General features: G+C 43.4%; 1 protein-coding gene across 2 annotated transcripts in view; it reads right to left on the bottom strand.

Moving 5' to 3' along the window:
- The window catches only part of LOC110522207 (mannosyl-oligosaccharide 1,2-alpha-mannosidase IA), a 167,652-nt gene that overhangs the window by 33,191 nt on the left and 110,762 nt on the right, over positions 1–23,699 (bottom strand). For both annotated transcript variants that reach the window (XM_021600408.3, XM_036975779.2), the window contains exon 5: positions 15,348–15,442. In XM_021600408.3, the coding sequence (XP_021456083.2) occupies positions 15,348–15,442 (95 nt within the window). The remainder of the gene's footprint in view (positions 1–15,347; positions 15,443–23,699) is intronic.

Genomic DNA, 23,699 nt, shown 5'->3' with positions numbered 1-23,699 from the left:
TATCAACTTCACTTTTGCTATCCTGGTTTCATCAGGCCAGAGCTATAAACGGCAGCTGTAATTAATATTTGAGGGACGGCCAATACTAGATGAAGCGGTGCTCCTGTGTATCACTGTGTGAAAAACCTCAATGGCTTCTCTAATTGGGCTACTCGGAATCTAGGCTTATTAATCAAACCACTTTCCCCCAGACTCTCGGGATGGATTGTACATCCTGAGAGTGAACCGCAACGAGTAAATCTGCTAAAGCTGCCATATTTCATACCAAGACGGCGAGAGAAAAAAGAGAGCTGGCTTTAACTTCGTGTGATGACATCCGCTTGAACTAAAAGTTCAATTTGATCGGAGAGTAATTTCCCGCTTGCCATTTTATAAGAGGGAAAGGGGAATTCTAAAAGATACATAAAAATGGAGCCATTATTCCCTGAGTCGGGAGACTAATTTATAATTATGAGAACTAATACTCCAGGCCTGGAGTCTGGCCTTGCTGGACCTGCTCTTTGTCCCCAGGAAAAAAAACACATGACGTCTACTCTAAGGTACTAAATATAGAACCTGTCTTACTGAATCACAACCAACCGAGGAGAGCAAATCTACACCAGGGCCCTATGATCCAACTGTTTACAGGGAATTACATAAACGGCAGGCAGACTATTCATTTTTATATATATATATATATATACACACACATATACACTGAACAAAAATATAAAATGCAACATGCAAACATTTCTACGTTCAAATAAGGAAATCAGTCAATTGAAATAAATTATATGAATTAATCTATGAATTTCACACGACTGGGAATACAGATATGCATCTACTGGTCACAGATATCTTAAAAAAAAAAAAAAAAAAAAAAAAATTAGGGACGTGGATCAGAAAACCAGTCAGTATCTGGTGTGACCACCATTTGCCTCATGCAATGACAATCCTTTGCATAGAGTTGATCAGCCTGTTGATTGTGGCCTGTGGAATGATGCCCCACTCTTCAATGACTGTGCGAAGTTACTGGATATTGGCGGGAAATGAAACATGATGTCGTACACGCCGATTCGGAGTATCCCAAACATGCTCAATGGGTGACGTCTGGTGAGTATGCAGGCCATGGAAGAACTGGGACATTTTCAGCTTCCAGGAATTCTGTACAGATCCTTGAGACATGGGGGCCGTGCAATAGGAAATACAGATGAATGGCACAACAATGGGATCTCGTCATGTACTCTGTGCATTCAAATTGCCATCGATAAAATGCAGTTGTGTTAGTTGTCCTTAACTTATGTTTGCCCATACCATAACCCCACTGCCACCATGGGGCACTCCGTTTACAACGTTGACATCATCAAACCGCTCACCCACACAACGCCATAGACGCCGTCTTCCAGGTACAGTTAAAACCGGGATTAATCCGCAAAGAGCCCACTTCTCCAGCATGCCAGTAGCCATCAAAAGGTGAGCATTTGCCCACTGAAGTCAGTTATGACGCCGAACTGCTGTCAGGTCAAGACCCTGGTGAGGATGATGAGCACGCAGATGAGCTTCCCTGAGACGGTTTCAGACAGTCTGTGCAGAAATTATTCGGATTTGCAAACCCATAGTTTCATCAGCTGTCTAGGTGGCTGGTCTCAGACCATCCCACAGGCGAAAAAGGTGGATGTGGAGGTCCTGGGCTGCCGTGGTTACATGTGGTCTGCGGCACATTTTAGAGTGGCCTTTTGCCCCCAGCACAAGGTGCACCTCTGTAATGATCATGCTGTTTGATCAGCTTCTTCATATGCCACACCTGTCACGTGGATTGATTATCTTGGCAAAAGAGAAATGCTCACTAACCAGGATGTAAACAAATTTATGGACAAAATTTGAAAGAAATAAGCTTTTTGTGCTTTTGGAAAATGTATGGGATTTTTTTATTTCAGCTCATGAAACATGGGACCAACACTTTGCGTTGATATTTTTGTTCAGTATAGTTAAACAGAAATCAACATCTCACATTTTTTTAAATTCCAGAAGCCTTCCATATGTTAAAACTATTCATGGCTTAGTTTCGCTCCACTCACAACTACTGATCCTTGCTTTCAGACCATGGTATGACGCAATACTACACTTTGATTGACAACTTCTCTGTACCTGTGCTACATGTCATTTGGTGAAATAAATAAGCCATCTGCCAGGTGTAAGCGGTGATGCTGCTGACAGCACTGTTGCTATGGGCTTGGTGGGGTAAATGGGACTAGTGATGGGATAGTTTTTGGGGGGGGCTGTCTTTTGAAAAGGGATATGGTGCAAATGTTTACTTCGGTTTAAAACAAATAATATGTTTTTCTTAGACATGTTAAACCAGCCATCTTCAACTAGTTGAATTTCAAATGACGTGAACACCAGACCACGTTGCTATACTCCTGCAGTACACACTGAGTACACCAAACATTAAGAACACCGTCCTAATATTGAGTTGTACCCCGCCTTTACCTTCAGAACAGCCTCAATTCATCACGGTGTGGACTTGACAAGGTGTCGAAAGCATTCCACAGGGATGCTGGCTCATGATGACTCCAATGCTTCCCCACGGGAAACTGTTGAGTGTGAAAAACCCAGCAGCGTTGCAGTTCTTGACACAAATTGGTGCGCCTGGCACCTACTACCATGCCCCGTTCAAAGGCACTTCCACTGAATTCAGAAAGTATTCAGACGCCTTGACTTTTTCCAAATTTTGTTAAAGCCTTATACTAAAATGCATTAAATAAAAATGTTTCCTAAATCTACACACAACCTACAACGACAAAACAAACAGGTTTTCAGAATGTTTGCAAATGTATATATTTTTTTTTAACAGAAATACCTTTACATAAGTATTCAGACCCTTTGCTATGAGACTTGAAATTGAGCTCAGGTGCATCCTGTTTCCATTGATCATCCTTGAGATGTTTCTACAACTTGATTGGAGTACACCTGTGGTAAATTCAATTGATTGAACATGATTTGGAAAGGCACAAACCTGTCTATATAAGGTCCCACAGTTGACAGTGAATGTCAGAGCAAAAACTAAGCCATGAGGTCGAGGGAATTGTCCGTAGAGCACTAAGACAGGATTGTGTCGAGGAACAGATCTGAGGAAGGGTACCAAAACATTTCTGCAGCATTGAAGGTTCCCGAGAACACAGTGGGCTCCATCGTTCTTAAAACAAAGAAGTTTGGAACCACCAATACCTTTCCTAGAGCTGGCCGCCAAGCCAAACTGAGCAATCGGGGGAGAAGGGCCTTGGTCAGGGAGGTGACCAAGAACCCAATTGTCGCTGACAGAGCTCCAGAGTTCATCTGTGGAACCTTCTAGAAGGATAACCATCTCAGCAGCACTCCACTAATCAGGCCTTTATGGTAGTGACCAGACGGAAGCCTCTCCTCAGTAAAAGGAACATGACAGCCTGCTTGGAGTTTGCCAAAAGGCACCTAAAGACTCTCAGACCCTGAGAAACAAGATTCTCTGGTCTGAGGAAACCAAGATTGAACTCTTTGGCCTGAATGCCAAGTGTCACGTCTGGAGGAAACCTGGCATCATCGCCACGGTGAAGCATGGTGGTGGCAGCATCATGCTGTTGGGATGATTTTCAGCGGCAGGGACTGGGAGACTAGTCAGGATTGAGGAATGACCAGAGCAAAGTACAGAGAGATCCTTGATGAAAACCTGCTCCAGAGCGCTCAGGACCTCAGACTGGGGTGAACGTTCCCCTTCCAACAGGACTTAAGCCAAGACAACGCAGGAGTGGCTTCGGGACAAGTCTCTGAATGTCCTTGAGTGGCCAGAGACGGACTGGAACCTTGATCAAACATCTCTGGAGAGACCTGAAAATAGCTGTGCAGCGAAACTCCCCATCCAACCTGATAGAGCTTGAGGAGATCTGCAGAGAAGAATGGGAGAAACTTCCCAAATACAATTGTGCCAAGCTTGTAGCGTCATACCCAAGACTCGAGACTGTAATCGGTTCCAAAGGTGCTTCAACAAAGTACTGGAGTAATGGGTCTGAAACGTATGTAAATGTGTTTTGTGCTTAGGGAAAAAGCGATTTAATCAATTGTAGAATAAGGCTGTAACATAAAATGTGGAAAAAGTCGAGGGGTCTGAATACTTTCCGAATGCACTGTAAATCTTTTGTCTTGCCCATTCACCCTCTGAATGGCACACAGACAATCCATGTCAATTGTCTCAAGGCTTAAAAATCCTTCTTTAACCTGTCTCCTCCCCTTCATCTACACTGATTAAAGTGGATTTAAAAAGTGATATCAATAAGGGATCATAGCTTTCACCTAGATTCACCTGGTCTCAGTCTGTTATGGAAAGAGCTGGTGTTCCTAATGTATTGTATACTCAGTGTCTTGGACACTTAGGTAGGCTCCAAAGACAGACACATTACCCATGAGGCTATTGTGACGACATGAAACGAGTCAACTGCAATTTAAAGCCAGATATAAAATTATGGTTAACCTTTGGAGAAAAACAAATCAACCCGTTCTGTATGCTAGTGCTTGCTTACATTACACGAAGGTACAGTCAATATTCAAAAAGAGCAATGCAGCTATTTACTTCATACGGAGTGGGCCGAGGGGGTGATAGACTATTACCCCTGCTGTGCTGGTTTTCACCACCCCACTGGCTTGAACGGATAAAATAAGATTACTCACAGCAGCGACCTTCGATTATATTTGACTCTATATTCCTATCCCGGGGAGAGAGAAAAAATATACTGAGGAAAGTTAAGGAAATCAGTCAATTGAAATAAATTAAAATCAGGCCCTAATCTATTGATTTCACATAGGTGGGCCTGGGAGAGCATAGGCCCACCCACTGGGGAGCCAGGCTCAGTTTTTCCCCACAAAAGGGCTTTATTACAGACAGAAATACTCCTCAGTTCATCAGCTGTCCAGGTGGCTGATTTCTGACAATTCCGTAGGTGAAAAAAACAGATGTGGAGGTCCTGGGCTGGCGTGGTCACACGTGGTCTGAGAAATTAACATTAAATTCTCTGGCAACAGCTCTGGTGGACATTCCTGCAGTCAGCATGCCAATTGCCATTCCAATAAAACTTGAGTCATCTGTGGCATTGTGTTGTGTGACAAAATTGTATAGTTTAGAGTGGCCTTTTATTGTTCCCAGCACAAGGTGCACCTGTGTAATGATCATGCCGTTTAATCAGCTTCTTGATATGTCACACCTGTCATGTGGATGAATTATCTTGGCAAAGAAGAAATGCTCACTAAAAGGGATATAAACTAATTTGTGCCCAAAATTGGAGAGAAATAAGCTTTTTGTGCCTATGACAAATGTCTGGGATATTTTATTTCAGCTCGTGAAACATGGAACCAACACTTTACATGCTGCATTCATATTTTTGTTCAGTATAATTCATTTTTATGGCACGGCAAGGACGCTAGTGAGGTTTCTCACGACACAATGTGGAGATTAAGACAAGCACTAAGACTCCAGTGACTAATGTCACCAAACTAATTGGTAAATCAAATAAATAATTACTACACTTTTGTATCATATTGCTATGATTTTATTGGTATTGTGCCCCCGGCTCTCAAAATATGCCATTATAAATGATAAGGTAATGTCTTTAAAATTGTTCTTCTTGTCTACATCTCTGGAAGGGCACATTTCATCCCTCCGAAGCATCCCTACCAGGGTAATGAAAACAAGTCATGTTGGACTAGAAACATGCTATCTTGAGAAAGCTTATCTTGAATAAAATATAGGCCTAGTTTGGCTCTGGCCAGATAAAAAACATGAAAATAACATCAAATGACACTGTGCTATGTGTGGGAATGATGGACACAGACGCGCGCACACACACACACACACGTCCCTGATCAACCCCCCCCCACCTCTCTCTAACAATTTCCAATTTAATTGAATTTAGGCAGGTTAAGTCAAGTTAAACTGATGTCAGGCTTCGGCGGCAGGGAACATTTGATTTGGGAATCCTTTATCTTGCTTATGGTACTATTAAAAGGAGATGGGAGAGGGTGCGGAGAGGAGATAATCCAAAGGAAATGGATTCAGAGGAAATATTTCATAGTGTCGGACTGAGAGGGGAGGCACTCCTTCAGTGGCAGGGTTCATCGGCCAGCACACTCTCTGGCGATCCGGGAGGAAGAGAAGAGTGGAGGGAAAGAGAAAGAAGGGGAGAAAGCAGGAAGAGACTGTCTGGAGTAAGTGTTATCTTAGTCCTCCTCCTTCAAAGGATGCCTGTGTGGCGTGGCGTGCCAGGTTGTGTGTGAAGCAATACAAAGACGCTAAAGAAGAGCGCACACGCCAGTCCCACCTGAGTCCTAGCATTAATAATGAAAAAATACGAAGTTAGATGTTTATTCATGAGAGACATCTTCCTCTGTAGAACTTTAGACTGGAGACTATCACCTGAAAGGAAGTCCGCATAGCTTTTTTGAACTTGGGTCTCACTTCATGGACCGTTGATATTAGGGAAACTTTAAGTCACACTATGACACAATTTTATGTGAGGTTAGTAATCGACAGTCCAAAGGGGTTTGGAGTCAGGGACGAAGCTTAGAGTCTATTGGAGAGCTGCTGAGGGTCAGGGGGCTACTGTGAGGTGCTGCTGTCTGTCTGTCTGGTACACCTGCAGACTGGGGTTGCAAAGCTACTGGTCATTTACCAAAGTTACCAGAACCTTCAGTAATTTGTGTAATTAACAGAAATCTATGGCAATCTATCGTAATGTTAGTCATTTAGCTTTGAATAATTTATAGCAGGGGTCTCCAGCCTTTTCTAGCAAGCTACACATTTTTTTCAAGCTTTCAAATAGGCACATTCTTCTCTTTTCCTTTCCCCTGCAACTCTTCCCTGGATCCTTGGTGTACAAGATAAGTGCACCGTTTTCTGTCAATATATCTGGTTAATAAATAAGGGGGGCCCTATAAAGCCGGTGATTTTCTCCCCAAATTGTTTTATATTTTCCCAAATTATGTTTTCTCAGTTTTATTTTTCCTGATTTTAGATTATTTTGGTTTTTCACACTCAAAATTAAAACATTTAATAGAGAAACAATGAAATTGGATGTTCTGAGTCCATGTCACTGCTTAAATCGTGAGCGTGGCCAATGGCGCGGTCTCTGACCAAAATTTGAGGCCCTCCTCTGGGCCACAGAGACCTTTTTGCTGTTTTAATGTAACTGCCCAGTATTGCCAGATTTCTATGAAATATTACCTATAATTTCTTACAATATGAGTGAAATAGTTTTCCTTCCAAAAATTGGTAATTAAGTATGTTAACTCTACTGGATCAGTGTCCCGAAATTGGGACAGTTGCTGCTCAATATGCGATATTTGACTAGAATGGCGTAGTAAACAAAAGCCAACTTTCCGGGACATTGACATGTCAAATCAAAGTTTATTTGTCACGTACGCCGAATACAACAGGGATAGATAGACCTTACAGTGAAATGCTTACTTACAGGCTCTAACCAATAGCGCAAAAAAAGGTATTAGGTGAACAATAAGTAGGTAAAGAAATAAAACAACAGTGCCTGTGTCTTATATGGTCAGAAAGCTTAAATGATTGTTAATCTAACAGCAGTGTCCAATTTACAGTTGCAGAAATTGACCGAGAGAGTGACACGAGGAGTCCTGCACGCAAGAAAGATTGGAAGGAGAAGGTACTTTTAGATCAGTAAGTAAAATATATTTTGCTTATTGTGCTAATCCAGTTGTTAAAATGGTTACATATTCATTTAAGATATTTGTCTTTGATTTCTATATATAGCACCAGTCAAAAGTTGGCACACCTTCTCATTCCAGAGATTTTCTTTATTTGTAATATTTTCTACATTGTAGAATAGTGAAGACATGAAAACTATGAAATAACACATGGAATCATGTAGTAACCAAAAAAGTGTTAAACAAATAAAAAAATAATGAATATTTGAGATTCTTTAAAGTAGCCACCCTTTGTCTTGACAGCTTTGCACACTTTTGGCATTCTCTCAACTAGCTTCACTTGCTTTTCCAACAGTCCAAAAATCTACCAGCCACTCATATTTTTATATCAGGCAAAACAATACATTTTCACCAAAAATACAAATAAAAAATAACCTGACAAAAATGGACGAGGATGCTTTGTAATGTTTCTAAAACAATACATGTATTACTAGTAAGAAGTAATGTAGTATATTGCTTCATTTCATTTAATTTTTTGTTACCCGAGTCTTTCAACCAAAATATCACAGACAAAAAATGTTCACCTGCCCCTTTAAGGACGGGAGGTTACCATAATAACGTGACTGAGTCATGCTTGTGCCTGTGAGATTGTGAAAGAGTCTTCCCTAGCAATTGAAACTAAAACATTGAAAAACAACCTCTCTTGTGAAGAAAACAATGCCAACACAAAGAAACAAGGACAAAGTGTCACTTCAGTAGACTTTCGTTTCAAGGAAATTGGACCAACTTTTATGCCTGTGCGCAGCACTTCCAGCCCCCAGCCAGGCAGTGTTGCTTTGCAAGGTAGGATAGGTTATAAGATTCATAGTTCTTTGACCTTGTGCAATTAATTGACCAGATATGAAACAAAACGGTAGAAATAGTTTGAAAACAGCTACTGCAGCATTTATTTGACATTTTTATTCACAAATGCGAGTGAAATGCTCACACTGTGGAGCCCTGACCACCCGCCGGTGAAATAGACATCTTACCCGCCAATGCTAAAATATACCCCTTTGTGGCGGGTGTTTTAGGCCCTGGTCTGAGCTTACCCCAACAACAGAATGGTGTGGGTGTATACCAGGCATTAAAACACATTCATGGAAGTCGACCACTGATTGGTCAGCTCATCATCTTGAGGAGTATTACATCATACTCTATGAGGAAATAGCAAGCATTTTTTAAGTTTGAGGTGGCTTTTGTTTCTCCAATTTAAGCTTTTGACACAAATACAAGTGTTGGACAAATCAACATCATTATTTGGGTAAGAGTTACCAGAATATTAACTTGTAAGTGAGATTTTCACTGGACACTTACTTTAAAGCGAATGTTCTGCTCTTCTAAACATTTTGCAATGGGACGGAGAGAACATTTTCGTTTTAAAGCTAGTTTCTTGCAATTCTAGACATTTTGCCATGGCTTACGTCATGTTCTTATGCTATCTGAGTGACTCAAACATTATAACTAAATCCATGTGGGCCACATGACATGGTATTTTTTTACATTTTAGCTTCTGTCTTGTGTTTATTCTGGTGGTTGTTAGTTCTCAAAGAATACCTTATTTAAAAAATATATAACTCCTTGATATTTTATATCTGGTTTCAGTGGTTTGAAGTTTACGTTTTATCATCCCAAAAATGATTTATAAAAAAATTTAACAAATGAAATAAAAAATGACACCATATTTTTGAGAGCGGCAGACACAATTTAGCAGCGGCGGCCGCTGGTGGAGACACTGAAAAGTGTGTAAAAAAAACAAAGGATATTTAATGCTGAAATCCTCATATTACACACCCGTGGTATTCAATAAGTTGATGATTTATATTTAGGATAATGTTTTACAGCTTTGTCATTTTATTATTTCATATATGTTATATGTGAGAAGGCCACACAGAGGCCCAGAGACAATTACAGACACCTGTGAGAGTCTAAAGTACGCCAAAAGGGCCAATAGATGTCTTGTGATAGAACAATTCTGGTTGTTTACTGGTAAACTTAGAATGTTTCCAGTAATATATCCTGCCTTTGCAACCCTACTGCAGACACCATCTGTAATCGCACCACTGTCAACTCCTCAAGGAGAGTGGAAATGTCCTCCCCTCCACTAGTCTCCCCCATCTCCCCAAACATTAGCAGGCTCACAGAGTACAGTGTTTCAATTCCACAGCTTCAATGGTGATGGGAACTGGTTTACTAGACGTGTATTTATGTTACATGGCTATAACATGCTTCTCCCTCCAACATCTGTTCGGACACATCAAATATTAGTATGTTCTTGATTGAGCGCGTTAACTGGTTCTTGGAAAGGTATGAGCCTCTTTGCACTGCTCATGGAAAATGAAGAAGATAAAGATGTCTCAATGCATACATGACCTTCATTATTATCTAGAAGTTATGTTGACCAAGTCACAAAGTTAATATGTAACTGACCTGACGTTTCTGTACTGACCGATAAGAATGTACATGTTGTGCAAGTTGACTGTATATGTGGTGATGTAAAACTTCCGCTTGGCAAGGTGTTCGTCTGAGCGCGACCTCTTCCATGGCGATGTTAATAAAGAATTGATTAGGATTCAAGCATTTGTTGTTTGTTCTCAATATCTTCCTTACCATTCACAAACTCAGAACCCTACGATGGTTTTGAAACTGTATCATGTCTCATGAAAGTAATGCATGTTCCATTTGACCTTCAGGAGAAAATCGTTTCGAGGGGAGAATTAAGATGGTGCTTGATTTCACATAAAGGAATCTAGTCATGTATCTAGCACAACTCTTTTACCATTGCCTCTTTGATTAAAGGTTTTTGCAGTGTTTCACAGAAGTAAAAACACCTCTTATGTTTCAAACGGCTAATTAAATGATCCAATCCTTCTGGTGTTGTTTTGTTTGATTATTCTAGCGGTGCGGTTATTTTCTTTTAATGTAAAACCCCGAGATGAAAATGACTTTTTTTCAAAAAACAAATACATTTCCTCCACTGCAGAAGGATGAAAAGAAAGGGATACAAACAAGCAGAGAACAGAAGAGATGAAGCTCAATCAGATTGTTGTTCCAGGGTCACAATCAATTAGCAGCTAATGAGGTGGCAAGCCTGTGTGCCAGGGACTTTCTAACTCTGTGGTCATTGGAGGACCCCGGTCATCCTGATTCCTCCATCTGTGACCTTAACAGGATTTCTCTCGCCACGGTAGCCATGCACACTAGGATGACTCGGTCATATACCAACAATAAATGGCCTCATTTAATGACCCGTGAGAGCCAAGCGTCGACCCAGTCCGTCTCACGGCGACATGCAGAGCTATATTCATCTGGACGTTCACAGAAGGGAGGATGAGAAGAAGAGGGTAACGAAGGACAGAGGTAAGGGTCTATGGACCCGGAGAGAGAGAGAGAGAGAGAGAGAGAGAGAAAGGGATGGGGCATGCTTTGACCATACTCCCATGGGATTCCTCCAGTGCCAAAGATCAGTTCTGGATCAATCTGGCTCAAGGTTGTAACACCGTGGGTCCTAGTAAAATGTAACCAGATATCTCTATGGGGGATCATGTCAAATCTAAGTGATTTGCTTTTCTGGGAAAGCTATAAAGCTGATAAACTTGATAAAAGTGTTGTCCCACTTAGGAGACAAGTAGGAGAAAATGCCCTTGAACATTTTTATGAGATTTACACACTTGCTAGAGAGCACTTCTTTGTTTACGCCCATTCGGCATCGTTCACACCCTCTTAAGCCTCAGCCTCACCCATCTCTTAAAGAATTGACACGTAAACGCATGGCCAAACGTCAGTATTGTCGACCCCTCCATTATCTCAGCCAATCATGGATAGCCAGCAAGGACCCTGTCTTTCTCCCTATTCTTGCTCTCCAAATCAGCCCTGGTTCCTACCATCCTTCCTTCATTTGCTAGATGTGAATGGCTTGGAAGTAGTAGCCTTTAAAAGCCTCTGTATCCTCATTAAACCACTAACAGAGTGGCAGCGCTAAAGTGGCAGCTGCTCTGCATGGCCAGGGCATGCTATCTACTCCAGCAGCCTCTATCAGTTAATGACTGTTACTAGAGGTGAAGTTCTCTCTCTTATGTGAGGACTGATGATGTAGAGCGGGTCTATATATAGACGTCATCCTCTTTGGAAAGGGCTGGAGGCCAGTAGGGTTGTTCTCAGGTCAATAGGCTTACAGGTGTAGGAACATCCCTCTACAGATACTCTGTTTTCTACAAAACAGACTAAGGCCTACATAACCGCTGAGCACAAATGATCTGCTCTGACTGCAACACTATGATTGCTAGTATGGTTCGTGGTTTTCAAGTTAAGTACAAAAGGATGTAAACTAGGATGTAAAGTATGAAAACTTAGTGTTACAAATCTTGGGAATGGTCTTCGAAAACATTCAAAGTCACTTGGCTTAACGTTAACTGTTCTCTGAGGAGAGTGGAGGGAAACTTCCTGTAGCTGTCTGAAAGTGGGTTACTGGTTTTAACATATCTGATGTAAGCGGATGAGAGTGCGTCCCTCCATTTAAAGTAGGACAAAGTGCAGATGCCAAAATAGCCCAAACATTCCTCCTTTCATTACAGATAAAGTGGCTGTCATCTTTGAATTGGGTTACGCTGTTGCTGTCGACAATTCACGGCTCAAATACATGTATTTAACCGCTCATGGCAGTAGCCTAGTTATGAGTCCTTGTACTTTTGTAAGAGGGGAAGGTGAAGAACCATCTGGGAGGGAAAATAAGCATCAGTCTTCATGCCATTTAGCAGACGCTTTTATTCAAAGCAACTTAGTCATGAGTGTATAGATGGGTTAGCTGACAATGTCACGAAAACAATGCACATGCTGAAATAGGGCAGAAGACTGAGTTGTTATGATTCTCAACGGCCAGATGGCTACCGCCAATGACAAGAAGCTTCCGTGTGGGGAATCGTAAGTGACTCGATTCAGCTAGTTTCATCTTGTTCTTGATACCATGTCTTGTTTTGAGGTGTTTTGACTGATTTCATGTCAATAGTAACGTAGCTAAAAATTTGCTAGCTAGCTAACCAACAACTGTAACGATGTACTGTATTTAAGAGACAACAAGTGCTCATTGTAACAATGTATTCAACAAATATTGAAGACTATCTCAACAATCTAAGCCAACCCTGTCTGTTTTACTCATAGTTGCACACGGTTGCTAATCAACCAACCCCTCTATACATTAATGGTAGGGGTGGTCCAGGGAATCGAACCCACTATCCTGGCATTGCAATCCTCTACCAATTGAGCCACAGAGGACCACAGACTCATCCAAGTACACACAGCAACACACACACAGATGAAACGAGAAGGAAAGTTGTTGATCAATATCAAGTCATCTCTTTCTATATGCCGGGAGAGAACAGTGAGTTTAGATTCAGAATTCCCCAAAGGGGACCACTTCCCCCTCTTAAGAGCTTTCTTAGAAACAAGCACCAACAAAATGTTCAGATGAAAAACACAGGGAAGAGGGCTGGCCAGACATAACCTCCAACAAGAAAATGAGTCACAAACAAAACCTGCCAAGAGGCTTTTGACAGCACACAGCGTTCGTCTTGTTAGTCATCACGTTAATGAGAGAGAAGGAGTGGGAGAGCTCTCTTAACACAGCTCACTATTAAGTGGATGGTGCTCCCAACTGATGCTAATCTGCTTCTTATAGTCTCTAGACAGAAATCATATACATATGCCAGGCTCTACATTAACTTACATACTAAGGGAAGCCTATTTTTCTCCCATATCTAAAGAAATCCAGCATATTCACTCCTATGCCTTGCCATCTCCATATCAGAAATGCCATCTGTGGTCAAGGTCTGGTGGGCTCTATAAAAGCTAGGCCAGCTACAGTATGGTTCAGTGGCGCGGTAAATTCATCATTGACACCAATCTGTTGAGGCCCCTGGGGGCCAGTGGTGGGGTTAGGGCCAGGCAGGGGTCCTCTGGGGCCTCGGCTCTAACTCCAGGAGACTGGTAGCTCCAACCACCATGTGACGATGCGTGCAGAAAGCCCTTTCATTCGCCATAAGCGGGGAGAAATGAATTTGTTACACAGACCCAGTCATCTCCATGACAACCTGAGTTTTAATGAATATCTGACAAACTGGGCTGCAGTCTCACTGGGCGAAAAATGTGAAAAGAATGCAGGTTTCTCTATCCTTGCTATTAAAAAACATTATACAGTGTGTAGCTATGTGAGAAGAGATAACATATTACATATCAAGCTATAGACATTTCTTTCATTTGGTACAGTAATAGTGCTGCTAAGCCACCCACATGTTCAGGTTGTGTGATATTTCTTTAAAGCTAAGCTATGTGGATTTGACCCTGACAAAAATCCCTCTCTGTTCTTGGTTGTGGCAAGGGTTGTGCAGTGAGAGGGAAGAGTTAAGTTAAGTGTGAGTGTGTAAATAAGAACTCTTGCAGGCCTTGGACTGATGGGGCAGAGCACGCTACACTGGCTGCAGGAGACTGAAGCAGACTGGACAGAGAGGTTGTTTATTCTCATGGCTGAGACAAGCCACTGGCGTTACACGTCCTCCTCCTCCTCCCTCATTTATTCCCCTCTTCCTTCACCCTTGAGGCCCCCTGCTGCTTTTACCTACCTGGCAGCAAGTTGGTTAGCGTCGGATGAAAAACAATTTCCAAACCCAATAATAATCATCCAACAGGTTTGCCACCTCGAGAGTACCCTCTGTCCTCCCTTTTGTCCTCGTACCCCCCTCTCCCTGTTCTCAGCGATGTGGGCGGCTAGACTCACCCCTCAGCTCAGGGGGGCTATCATAAGGGCAAGGAGAGGGATGGAGGGTAGGAAGGGAACAAGACTTCCATGGAGGGCTGCTCAAGAAAAAACGGTCACTTTGGTTTGGTTAGCCGAGCCAAACATTGACTTGACAGACTCAGGGCTGTATTGTTCTGAAGCGGTTTCTTTCTGGACCAGGGAGGGAGCCATGGCAGCTATAGACGCTGTAGCCTAGACGCTGTAGCCTAGACGCCGGGCAGAGGCCATTCAGAGTAAGGTGCAGACAGAATAACAATCTAGAGGCAGGCTCGGTTTGCAAGAGCATCATAAAATCGGCTGAAGTGTTTCAAGGTCCAGACAGTGTGTAGTCAAAACACTGGCTTACCAAAACAGAGCCATGAGCATCGATACTGACACCATTCCTCACTTCTGTGGTTTGGGGGACAGTATAAAGCAAGCAGAGACCCCACTTCCCAAAACAACTGCTTTTATGTGCCAACCACGATGCTATCAACCCACAGCAGAGAATACTTCAAAGCTGTGGAGAGGGAGAAGTATTTGCAATAGTCTGTGTAGTTAACGTAACTGAGGGAAACAGAGGGGAGAGAGTGAAATCATTGAAGGCTTTGGGTCTTTACGCCTGTGAATAGAGTACAAGGACGAGTGATGCAAGGGAGGAGTGAGTGAGCTATTTCAAGCTGCCTAGTGGGTGTACAATGTATGTCTGTACAGGTCCAGGTTCAAGGTACTGACCTCTTCTGATTTGAGTGACGCTCCAGTATTGGGAATAGTGAATGATATATTTGAAGCCGTGGGCTGACTGTACAGTGTGTATATAAAACAGACAGAGACCGACAGAATGGTGATGTTTGAGTGCAGGACTCACCTCTTCAGGTTTAGGAGGGCCCAGGGGATGCCTGTGGGTGTTTTGAATGCAGGCAACAGCTTCTCTCCCAGTTGTATGGCCTTCTTCCTGAACACCTACCGAACAAACAGAGAGAAGAGAGATGTATCAGCAACACAATCTACCCCCGTCTTTCTGTCAATCCTGTCTGATGTCGGAGACGTGGTGACAAGGCGCTGATCCATGGACAATGGGTTAGGGTTAGCTCTTCCTGTCACATGGGCATTTTATCTCACATGCAGTGTTGCCCTTCTTCCTGTTGGAAAGGAGAGGCTGTTTCCTGGTTTGTAAGAGAGGGGTAGAGAGGGAGCGAGAGATAGAGCGACAGGAAGAGGGAGACAGAGCAAGAGTGTTTAGAACTACATCCTGCAGCAGGCTGATAAAAGCCAATCAGATAAGAATGGAGCGTGGCGGGTCTGAGGCCTTCCTTCCCATCTTGCACTGTACTTAGCTCCACAACGCTGTGCTGCCTCACACCATCCCTCCACATTTAGTTTTGTTACAGCCTTTTTCTAAAATTGATTAAATAATTTCCCCCCTAATCAATCTACACAAAATATCCCATAATGACAAAAACATAAATACCTTATTTACATAAGTATTCAGACCCTTTGCTAGGAGACTCAAAATTGAGCTCAGGTGCATCCTGTTTCCTGATCATCTTTGTGATGTTTCTACAACTTGGAGTCAACCTGTGTTAAATTCAATTGATTAGATATGATTTGGAAAGGCACACACGTGTCTATAGAAGGTCCCACAGGTGACAGGGCACGTCAGAGCAAAAACCAAGCCACGAGGTCGAAGGAATTGTCCATAGATCTCCGAGACAGGAATGTGTCAATGAACAGATCTGGGGAAGGCTACCAAAAAAATTATGCGGCATTGAAGGTCCCCAAGAACACAATGGCCTCCATCATTCTTAAATGGAAGAAGTTTGGAACCACCAAGAACCTTCCTAGAGCTGCCCCACCAGCCAATCTCTGCAATCGGAGGAGAAGGGCCTTGGTCAGGAAGGTGACCAAGAACCTGATGGTCACTCTGACAGAGCTCCTCTGTGGAGATGGGAGAACCTTCCAGAAGGACAACCATCTCTGCAGCACTCCACCAAATCAGGCCTTTATGGTAGAGTGTCCAGACGGAAGCCACTCCTCAGTAAAAGGAGAATGACAGCCCGCTTGGAAGGCACCTAAAGGACTCTCAGACCATGAGAAAAAAGATTATCTGGTCTGATTAAACCAAGACTGAACTCTTTGGCCTGAATGCCAACCGTCATGTGGGGCGGTTAGAGCGTTGGACTAGTAACCGGAAGGTTGCAAGTTCAAATCTCCGAGCTGACAAGGTACAATTCTGTCATTCTGCCCCTGAACAGGCAGTTAACCCACTGTTCCTAGGCCGTCATTGAAAATAAGAATTTGTTCTAAACTGACTTGCCTAGGTAAATAAAAGGTTAAATAAAAAATAAAAATGTCTGGAGGAAACCTGGAACCATCCCTATGGTGAAGCATGTTGGTGGCAGCATCACGCTGAGGGGATGTTTTTCAGCGGCAAGGACTGGGAGACTAGTCAGGATCGAGTGAAGGTTGAACGGAGCAAAGTAGAGAGATCCTTGAAAAAACCTGCTTCAGAGCACTCAGGACGGCAGACTGGAGCAAAGGTCCACCTTCCAACAAGACAACCACAAGCACACAGCCAAGAGACCGCAGGAGTGGCTTCGGACAAGTCTCTGAATGTCCTTGAGTGGCCCAGCCAGAGCAAGGACTTGAACCCGATTGAACATCTCTGGAGAGACTTGAATATAGCGGTGAAGCGATGCTCCCCATCCAACATGACAGAGCTTGAGAGGATTTGCAGAGAAGAATGGGAGAAACTCCCCAAATACAGGTGTGCCAAGCTTGTAGCATCATACTCAAGCAAGACTCGAGGCTGTAATCGCAGCCAAAAGTGCTTCAACAAAGTACTGAGTAAAGGGTCTGAATACTTATGTAAATGTAATAATTATTTTTAACAATGTGCAAAAATGTCAAAGATTTGATTTGTCATTATGGGGTATTGTGTGTAGACTGATGAGGGGGAAAAAACGATTCAATACATTTTTGAATAAGGCTGTAACGTAAACAAAATGTGGAAATAGTCAAGGGGTCTGAATACTTTCCGAATGCACATCTATCAACCCGTTCAGATCACATCAGGGGCAGGGAAGTGTCACCAGCACTTTACATGAAATTATATACAATGACACCAATATACAATGACAGGTAGGATATGAAAGGCACATACACATCTTAACGTCCGAGTCCTGAGAGGATTCTGTACCGTAGGAAATAGGAATACTAAATGTAGAATAAATACATTCCCTATGAAGTCCCCAGAGTTTCTGTGAATGCACTCACTGTGTGGATTGAAGATGCCCCAGTCAATAATTAGAATTTCATGCAGACACTTCGGCTCTGAGATAAAGTGCTTTGGGTGCAGCTAAATCCAGCATATAAGAATGCTAAATTTAGTCGCAAGAGCTACTGTAACAAACAGAGATAACAAAGCTGTAGACATGATAATATCTGTGTATTCTATCAATGCTCCACCAGCACATGTTCATATACCACACTGAAAAAAAATATATAAAAGCAACATGAAACAATTTCAAAGACCTTACTGAGTTACAGTTCATAGAAGGAAATCAGTCAATTAAAATACATAAATTAGGCCCTAATCTATAGATTTCACATGACCAGGCAGGGCCGCAGCCATGGGTGGACCTGGGATGACATAGGCCCACCCACTTGGGAGCCAGGTCCACCCACTGGGGAGCCAGGCCCAGCCAATCATTATTAAAAGACAGAAATACTCTTCAGCACCCCTCCCCCTCCTCAGACGATCTCGCAGGTGAAGAAGCCAGATGTGGAGGCCCTGGGCTGGCATAGTTACACGTGGTCTGCGGTTGTGAGGTCGGTTGGACGCACTGCCAAATTCTCTAAAATGACTTGAGGCGGCTTATGGTAGAGAAATGAACATTCAATTCTCTGGCAACAGCTCTGGTGGACATTCCTGTAGCCAGCATGCCAACTGCACACTTCCTCAAAACTTGACATTGTGACATTTTGTTATGTGACAAAACTGCACATTTTAGAGTGGCCTTTCATTGTCCCCAGCACAAGGTGCACCTGTGTAATGATCATGCTGTTTAATCAGCTTCTTGATAGGTCACACCTGTCAGGTGAATGGATTATCTTGGCAAAGGAGAAATGCTCACTAACAGGTACATAAACAAATTTGTGCACAACATTTAAAATAAAAACTTTTTGGGGGATGTGTTTGAAACAATTCTGGGATCTTTAATTTCAGCTCGCGAAAAATGGGACCAACACTTTACATGATGCGTTCACATTTCTGTTCAGTATAGTTCTAATGTGACAGAGCCGCCAGAGGAGGTTGTGTGCGGCTGTGAAGAACAGAAGGCGCAGAGACGTCTGCAAGCAGCATCAATAAAGAAATAACCAAGACTATGTTTTATTGGTATATGGATGGAATGCTCACTCTCATTCCATACCCACATCAACCACCTTCAGTACCGCAACAAAGCATCCTTCACCCACTCTGCCAAGTACACCCTTGTAAAAATGACCATTCGGAACTATGACGATGTAATTTACAGTCTTGCCCCGAAAAAAGCTAGATGTCATTTACCACACTGCCATCCACTTTGTTACCACTTCAACACTCATCACAGTGACCTTTACACCCTGGTCAACTGGCCCTTGTTACATACACGACGCCAGACTCACTGGCACCAACTTATTAAGTCCATCATCTACCTCAGCTCACTCCTCAACATCTCCACTACCAATAGCAACCTGCGCTCTGGTAGATGTGTCACACTGGTCATTCTCAAAGTTCGCACTTCCTTTGGCCATCATTCATTCCTTTGGCCGTCATTCATTCCTTTGGCCGTCATTCATTCCTTTGGCCGTCATTCATTCCAGTTTTCCGCTGACTGGAACAGGCTGCAAAAGACCCTCAAACTTGACATATTCATCCCACCACACTCCTTCAGAAACATTAACTGAGCTGCTATCTGATCAATGTACCTGCTGATTATTAAGTCTTCTGTGTTGCCTTCACCTTTTCTGCTCTAACACACTGAATATTTCTTAGTGTTGTATATTTGGTGAATTTGTACCATTCCTCTGTATAGTGTATGTTTAATTTTTTTATGGTATTGTGTTGTCCTGTTCACTGTTGCAATGTTATGCCTCTAGGCCAGGTGATTATTGTAAATGACAAATCGGTTCTCGATTGACTTATCGGGTTAAATAAATGACCATTTAAAAAATAAAAATATAAATTTATCACATGCAACGGATAGGTGAGGTTTGTGGAAGCACATCCAATCCAGGGACCTGTGCCACACGGCTTCCTGCTAATCCAATTGATGTGAAAAGATATTCCCTCCTCTATGAAGTAGTAAAATGGCTTATTTCAGATAATGAAGGAGAAAGGGTAGCAGCTTTAGAGAATGCCCCACTGGGTACCAGCCACTCCATAATGGAGAATGTCTCACCATGAGCTGCCTGCTCCGAGGGGACACGAATGAAAAGGGTAAAAACGCAACTTGTCAAATATTGGTGTCGTAGAGCAATAGAGCCGATGTCTTGAAAGTAATTGAATTGGGTATTTTCAAAAAGTGGAGGTTGATGGATATGTAAAGAGTAAGAGCTTAAAGACGGGTGCTGGCGAACTTTCAAAAGAGGCATTTGGTAGCCGTGTCAATACGGGGCGGTGCTACATGACATCAAGTGGCGAGGTTGCTCTCAGCTCATTGTGTTACCGGATGCCCGTTGAGAGTTGTGCCGTACTCAAACAACACGGCTAGGTCTGTGTGCGTCAGCCACCAAATAATTACTTTGTCTCCCGCCGTGTCCTTGGAGTCTCTGGACAAGGTCACCTGTTAACCTGTTCTACTAAATCTACAGCGCTGTTCCTTCTTCCCACTGCTGCCCCCTCTGCGATGAGACGTGGGCTGTCTACCTCGCTCATTCACCACGGAGTTAGTCTGTCGCCTCCAGGATCCGTGTTATTACATTGGACATTTATAGCTCGTTTCTGAGCAGATTCCGAAAGTAATCTGGAGCCCCCGCAATGTATGTACGGGACACCCACAAATCATTCCATCCCACCAGGTTTGGCATATATACTGTACACAGGTCAGAAATGGAGAAATGGAGAATGTCTCATCCAATTGGTGTGATTAATGCCTTTAATAATGCCAGGACGCTGGAGAATAAATTAACTACAGCACCACCTAGAGTCATCAAGCAAACTGTCAACAAGGTTTACAAAGCAATCAAATGATCTGCACCACCAAACAACCTGGCCAGGCGAGATGGACGGCAGATAACATTAGCAAATATTGATGATGATAATCATATTCCAAACACACTCCAGTGAGTTTGGATAATGATTTATCACTGATGTGAGAGGCTCTGCTATGAAGTAGAACTCAGACATGTGTTCTACAGATTATAAACAGCAACGGGGGTTTTTGCGGGTTTCCTGACACGTTCCTAACGTGGATAACGCCAGACTCATTTGGACGGTTCAGGTCAGAGGAGACAAGGAAGGAAGAAGTGGTTGTAGTTCTGAAAACAGGGAGATGTCTGGTTTCACTACTTTCAACTTGCACACAACCTCTTTCTGCAATAGGAGCCATTTTATTCGTCCTCTACCAAGACATTTAGAGCTAGGGAATAAGGACATAGCCACCGAGCACACAGAGAGAGAGACATAATGGGCGAGGGTAAGTGTGTGTGTGATGCTGTGTGTGTGTGTGTGTGTGTGTACAACAGGGCTATGTGCCTGTCACTGGGAGCCAGGCTAACGGGTCCTGTGCTTTGAGGCTGTGGGGAGGAAGGCTGGACATGCCACTAAATAAGATGAATTACCGTGCCTGACCAGGGGTGACTGGGCCGCCTCGCGGGACACAGCCCAAATTACTCCACGTGTCTGTGACAGGGATCTGGTGCCTCCGATAGATCGGCCCAGAGCCCCCACCCCAGCTATACCTGGATAAAGTGTCAGGGAGGGACTGGGGGGGCTCTGGGATGGGATCTCCAATACCTTGCCATGACTCTCCAGGGAGCACACATCACAGGTCAACAACAGGACTAAACACGGCACCATGGAAATTCACTTCAACGTGGCTACTGAACCATAGGTTAGTTCTGAGAACTGACTGTATCTGCTTCTACTGTAGCCGTTGTGGATTAATATCACATAATACAATATCAAATACAGATAGATACTCGGGGGGCTGTGGTGATATTATGACAGATTTTTTCATCTGAGATTTCCATTGGCATGAGCACAGTCCTGCAGATGTCTGCACAGGCTTCTGTTGAGGATGACAGTGACTAGACAATAGCATTGTATCCAGACTGGATCTCTCATCAGCTCATCAGACAGAGTGGTCTGACCCTCTTAAGATGGCACCCTGCACTCAGCAGGCTAAAGCCTGAAAGGGGCCTGAGATATTAATTGCTGGGAAAGAGCAGCTTTTGTCCGATCTAATTGTGGTGAGCTGCACAAAACACCAGGCAGGACAGGGGAGGTCAAATTACATTAGGGAATGAAACCCAGCACACCCTTTACCAGAGTGCACTCTCCCAGTTTACTTCCACCTGAGTGAGGGACTCATAGCAGCGCTGTCCTCCCTAAAGACCGAGGAGAACAACACCATTCAAACAGGCCTCTGGACGGAACCGGGACTTTCCGACTAATTGAGAAATCATTGCTTGCTGAAAGTTCAACGCTAAACTGTGACTTCAGAAAGGAGTCCCCTGGGGCTTTTTGCTGTGCCTAAGCACTTAAAAGATTGATTAGGCCATCGATTGGGCAGTGCCAGTGAGAGAACTCACCTGGCGTCCCTGGCATTTTCAACCTGATGATTGAAAAGTAACAAACTGAAGTCTTTGAGATCAGGGGTTGTGCCCCTTCCTTTAATGTGCTGCTGAGGCGCAGCTTTTTATATTAGCAAAGAGAGCCTGAAGAGTTCTCACCTCACATCTAAAATGACGACTCAGACCTTTCTCCATTCCTTAATGAACTATTAAGCAGTGAAAGAGAGAACCCCACTCCCCCATTACACCCCAATAAGTATTTTTTAGAGGAATGGCGTGCCTGTGCTTTACAATTACTAGGTGTCGTTTGTAGTTTGTGCCTCTCTGCTATGCTGACATTAACGGAGCTAGCCACAATAGATCACGTCCTGGGTGCAGGGGGAGACATTGTGAAAGGGCACTTCAAGGCAATTACCACAGTCATTTGGAGGGATTTATCTTAAGTCAGCACTGTGGGCCGCAGCACTTATTACAGCTAAGAATCCACAGCAGTGAGGGAGAGAGGGAAAGAGGGAGAGGGCTAGTGAGATAAGTGGATTTTGTGGGAGGTAAGGAGGGATAAAATGCCATAGGGAAAGAGAGAGAAAGTATGCGAGAAAAGTAGAGAGCTTCTGAGGGGCAGCAGTAAGCCCAAATGAAGAGACCTGTCTGTTCTGTTCTGTTCCGTTCCGTTCCGTTCCGTCCGTCCGTCCGTCCGTCTACTCAAACACCAGGAGTCTTAAAGGTCAGACCAGGTGCAGGAAAACTGACTTCTTTGCCACAAGTGAGTTCCATTGACAGCTGACATATAGGCAGTGGAATGGACTATCTGAGACTAGAGCTGATAGCCTTGGCCTCCTTAGCTGAGAAGCAAACATTTCCCCAATCTACCGTAAAGACCATGTAGCGTAAAGACCAAAAGGGCACTTCAACCTCTGACTCAGCCTATTAACTGACCAGGGCCCAGGTGTGTGGCTTAAGATCACTGCAATCCAACAAGGTTTTCAGATTATGGTCTATAAGCACTCTTAAGGCAGTATGAGAGTCAGAGTGAGAGAGACCTAAATGCCAGAACTAGACAAGAGAGAAAGAGACAGACGAGCGAGACAGAGTGACAGAGAGAGAGACAGAGCCCCATCCTGCGACCTAAGCGGTGTGTATCAGGTGCTCAACACGGCTCACACCTACTGTAATGGTCCGAGTCTAAACCACACGAAAACAACACTAGACACCATGGAACACAAAGCTTTTACTATCTCATCCTGTAATACACAAAGTCTGAAGTTATTTGCCTTTGGCCTAAAGAGCTGGAACCCAGTCTTCATTTGCATTTGTTTAAGCTGTTTTCTAGTGACATTTATTTGAATACATCCATAAAAGTTAGCTAATGATGTTCGATTTCACCTGGCATAGAAAATGTGCTCTCTACTCAGGACACTGTTGTTCAGAGGAGCTAGCCAAC

This window comes from Oncorhynchus mykiss, chromosome 4 (assembly GCF_057628025.1).
Source record: "Oncorhynchus mykiss isolate SJ-2025 chromosome 4, ASM5762802v1, whole genome shotgun sequence".
Taxonomy (NCBI): Eukaryota; Metazoa; Chordata; class Actinopteri; order Salmoniformes; family Salmonidae; genus Oncorhynchus; species Oncorhynchus mykiss.
This window is presented reverse-complemented; position numbering and strand designations above follow the sequence as displayed.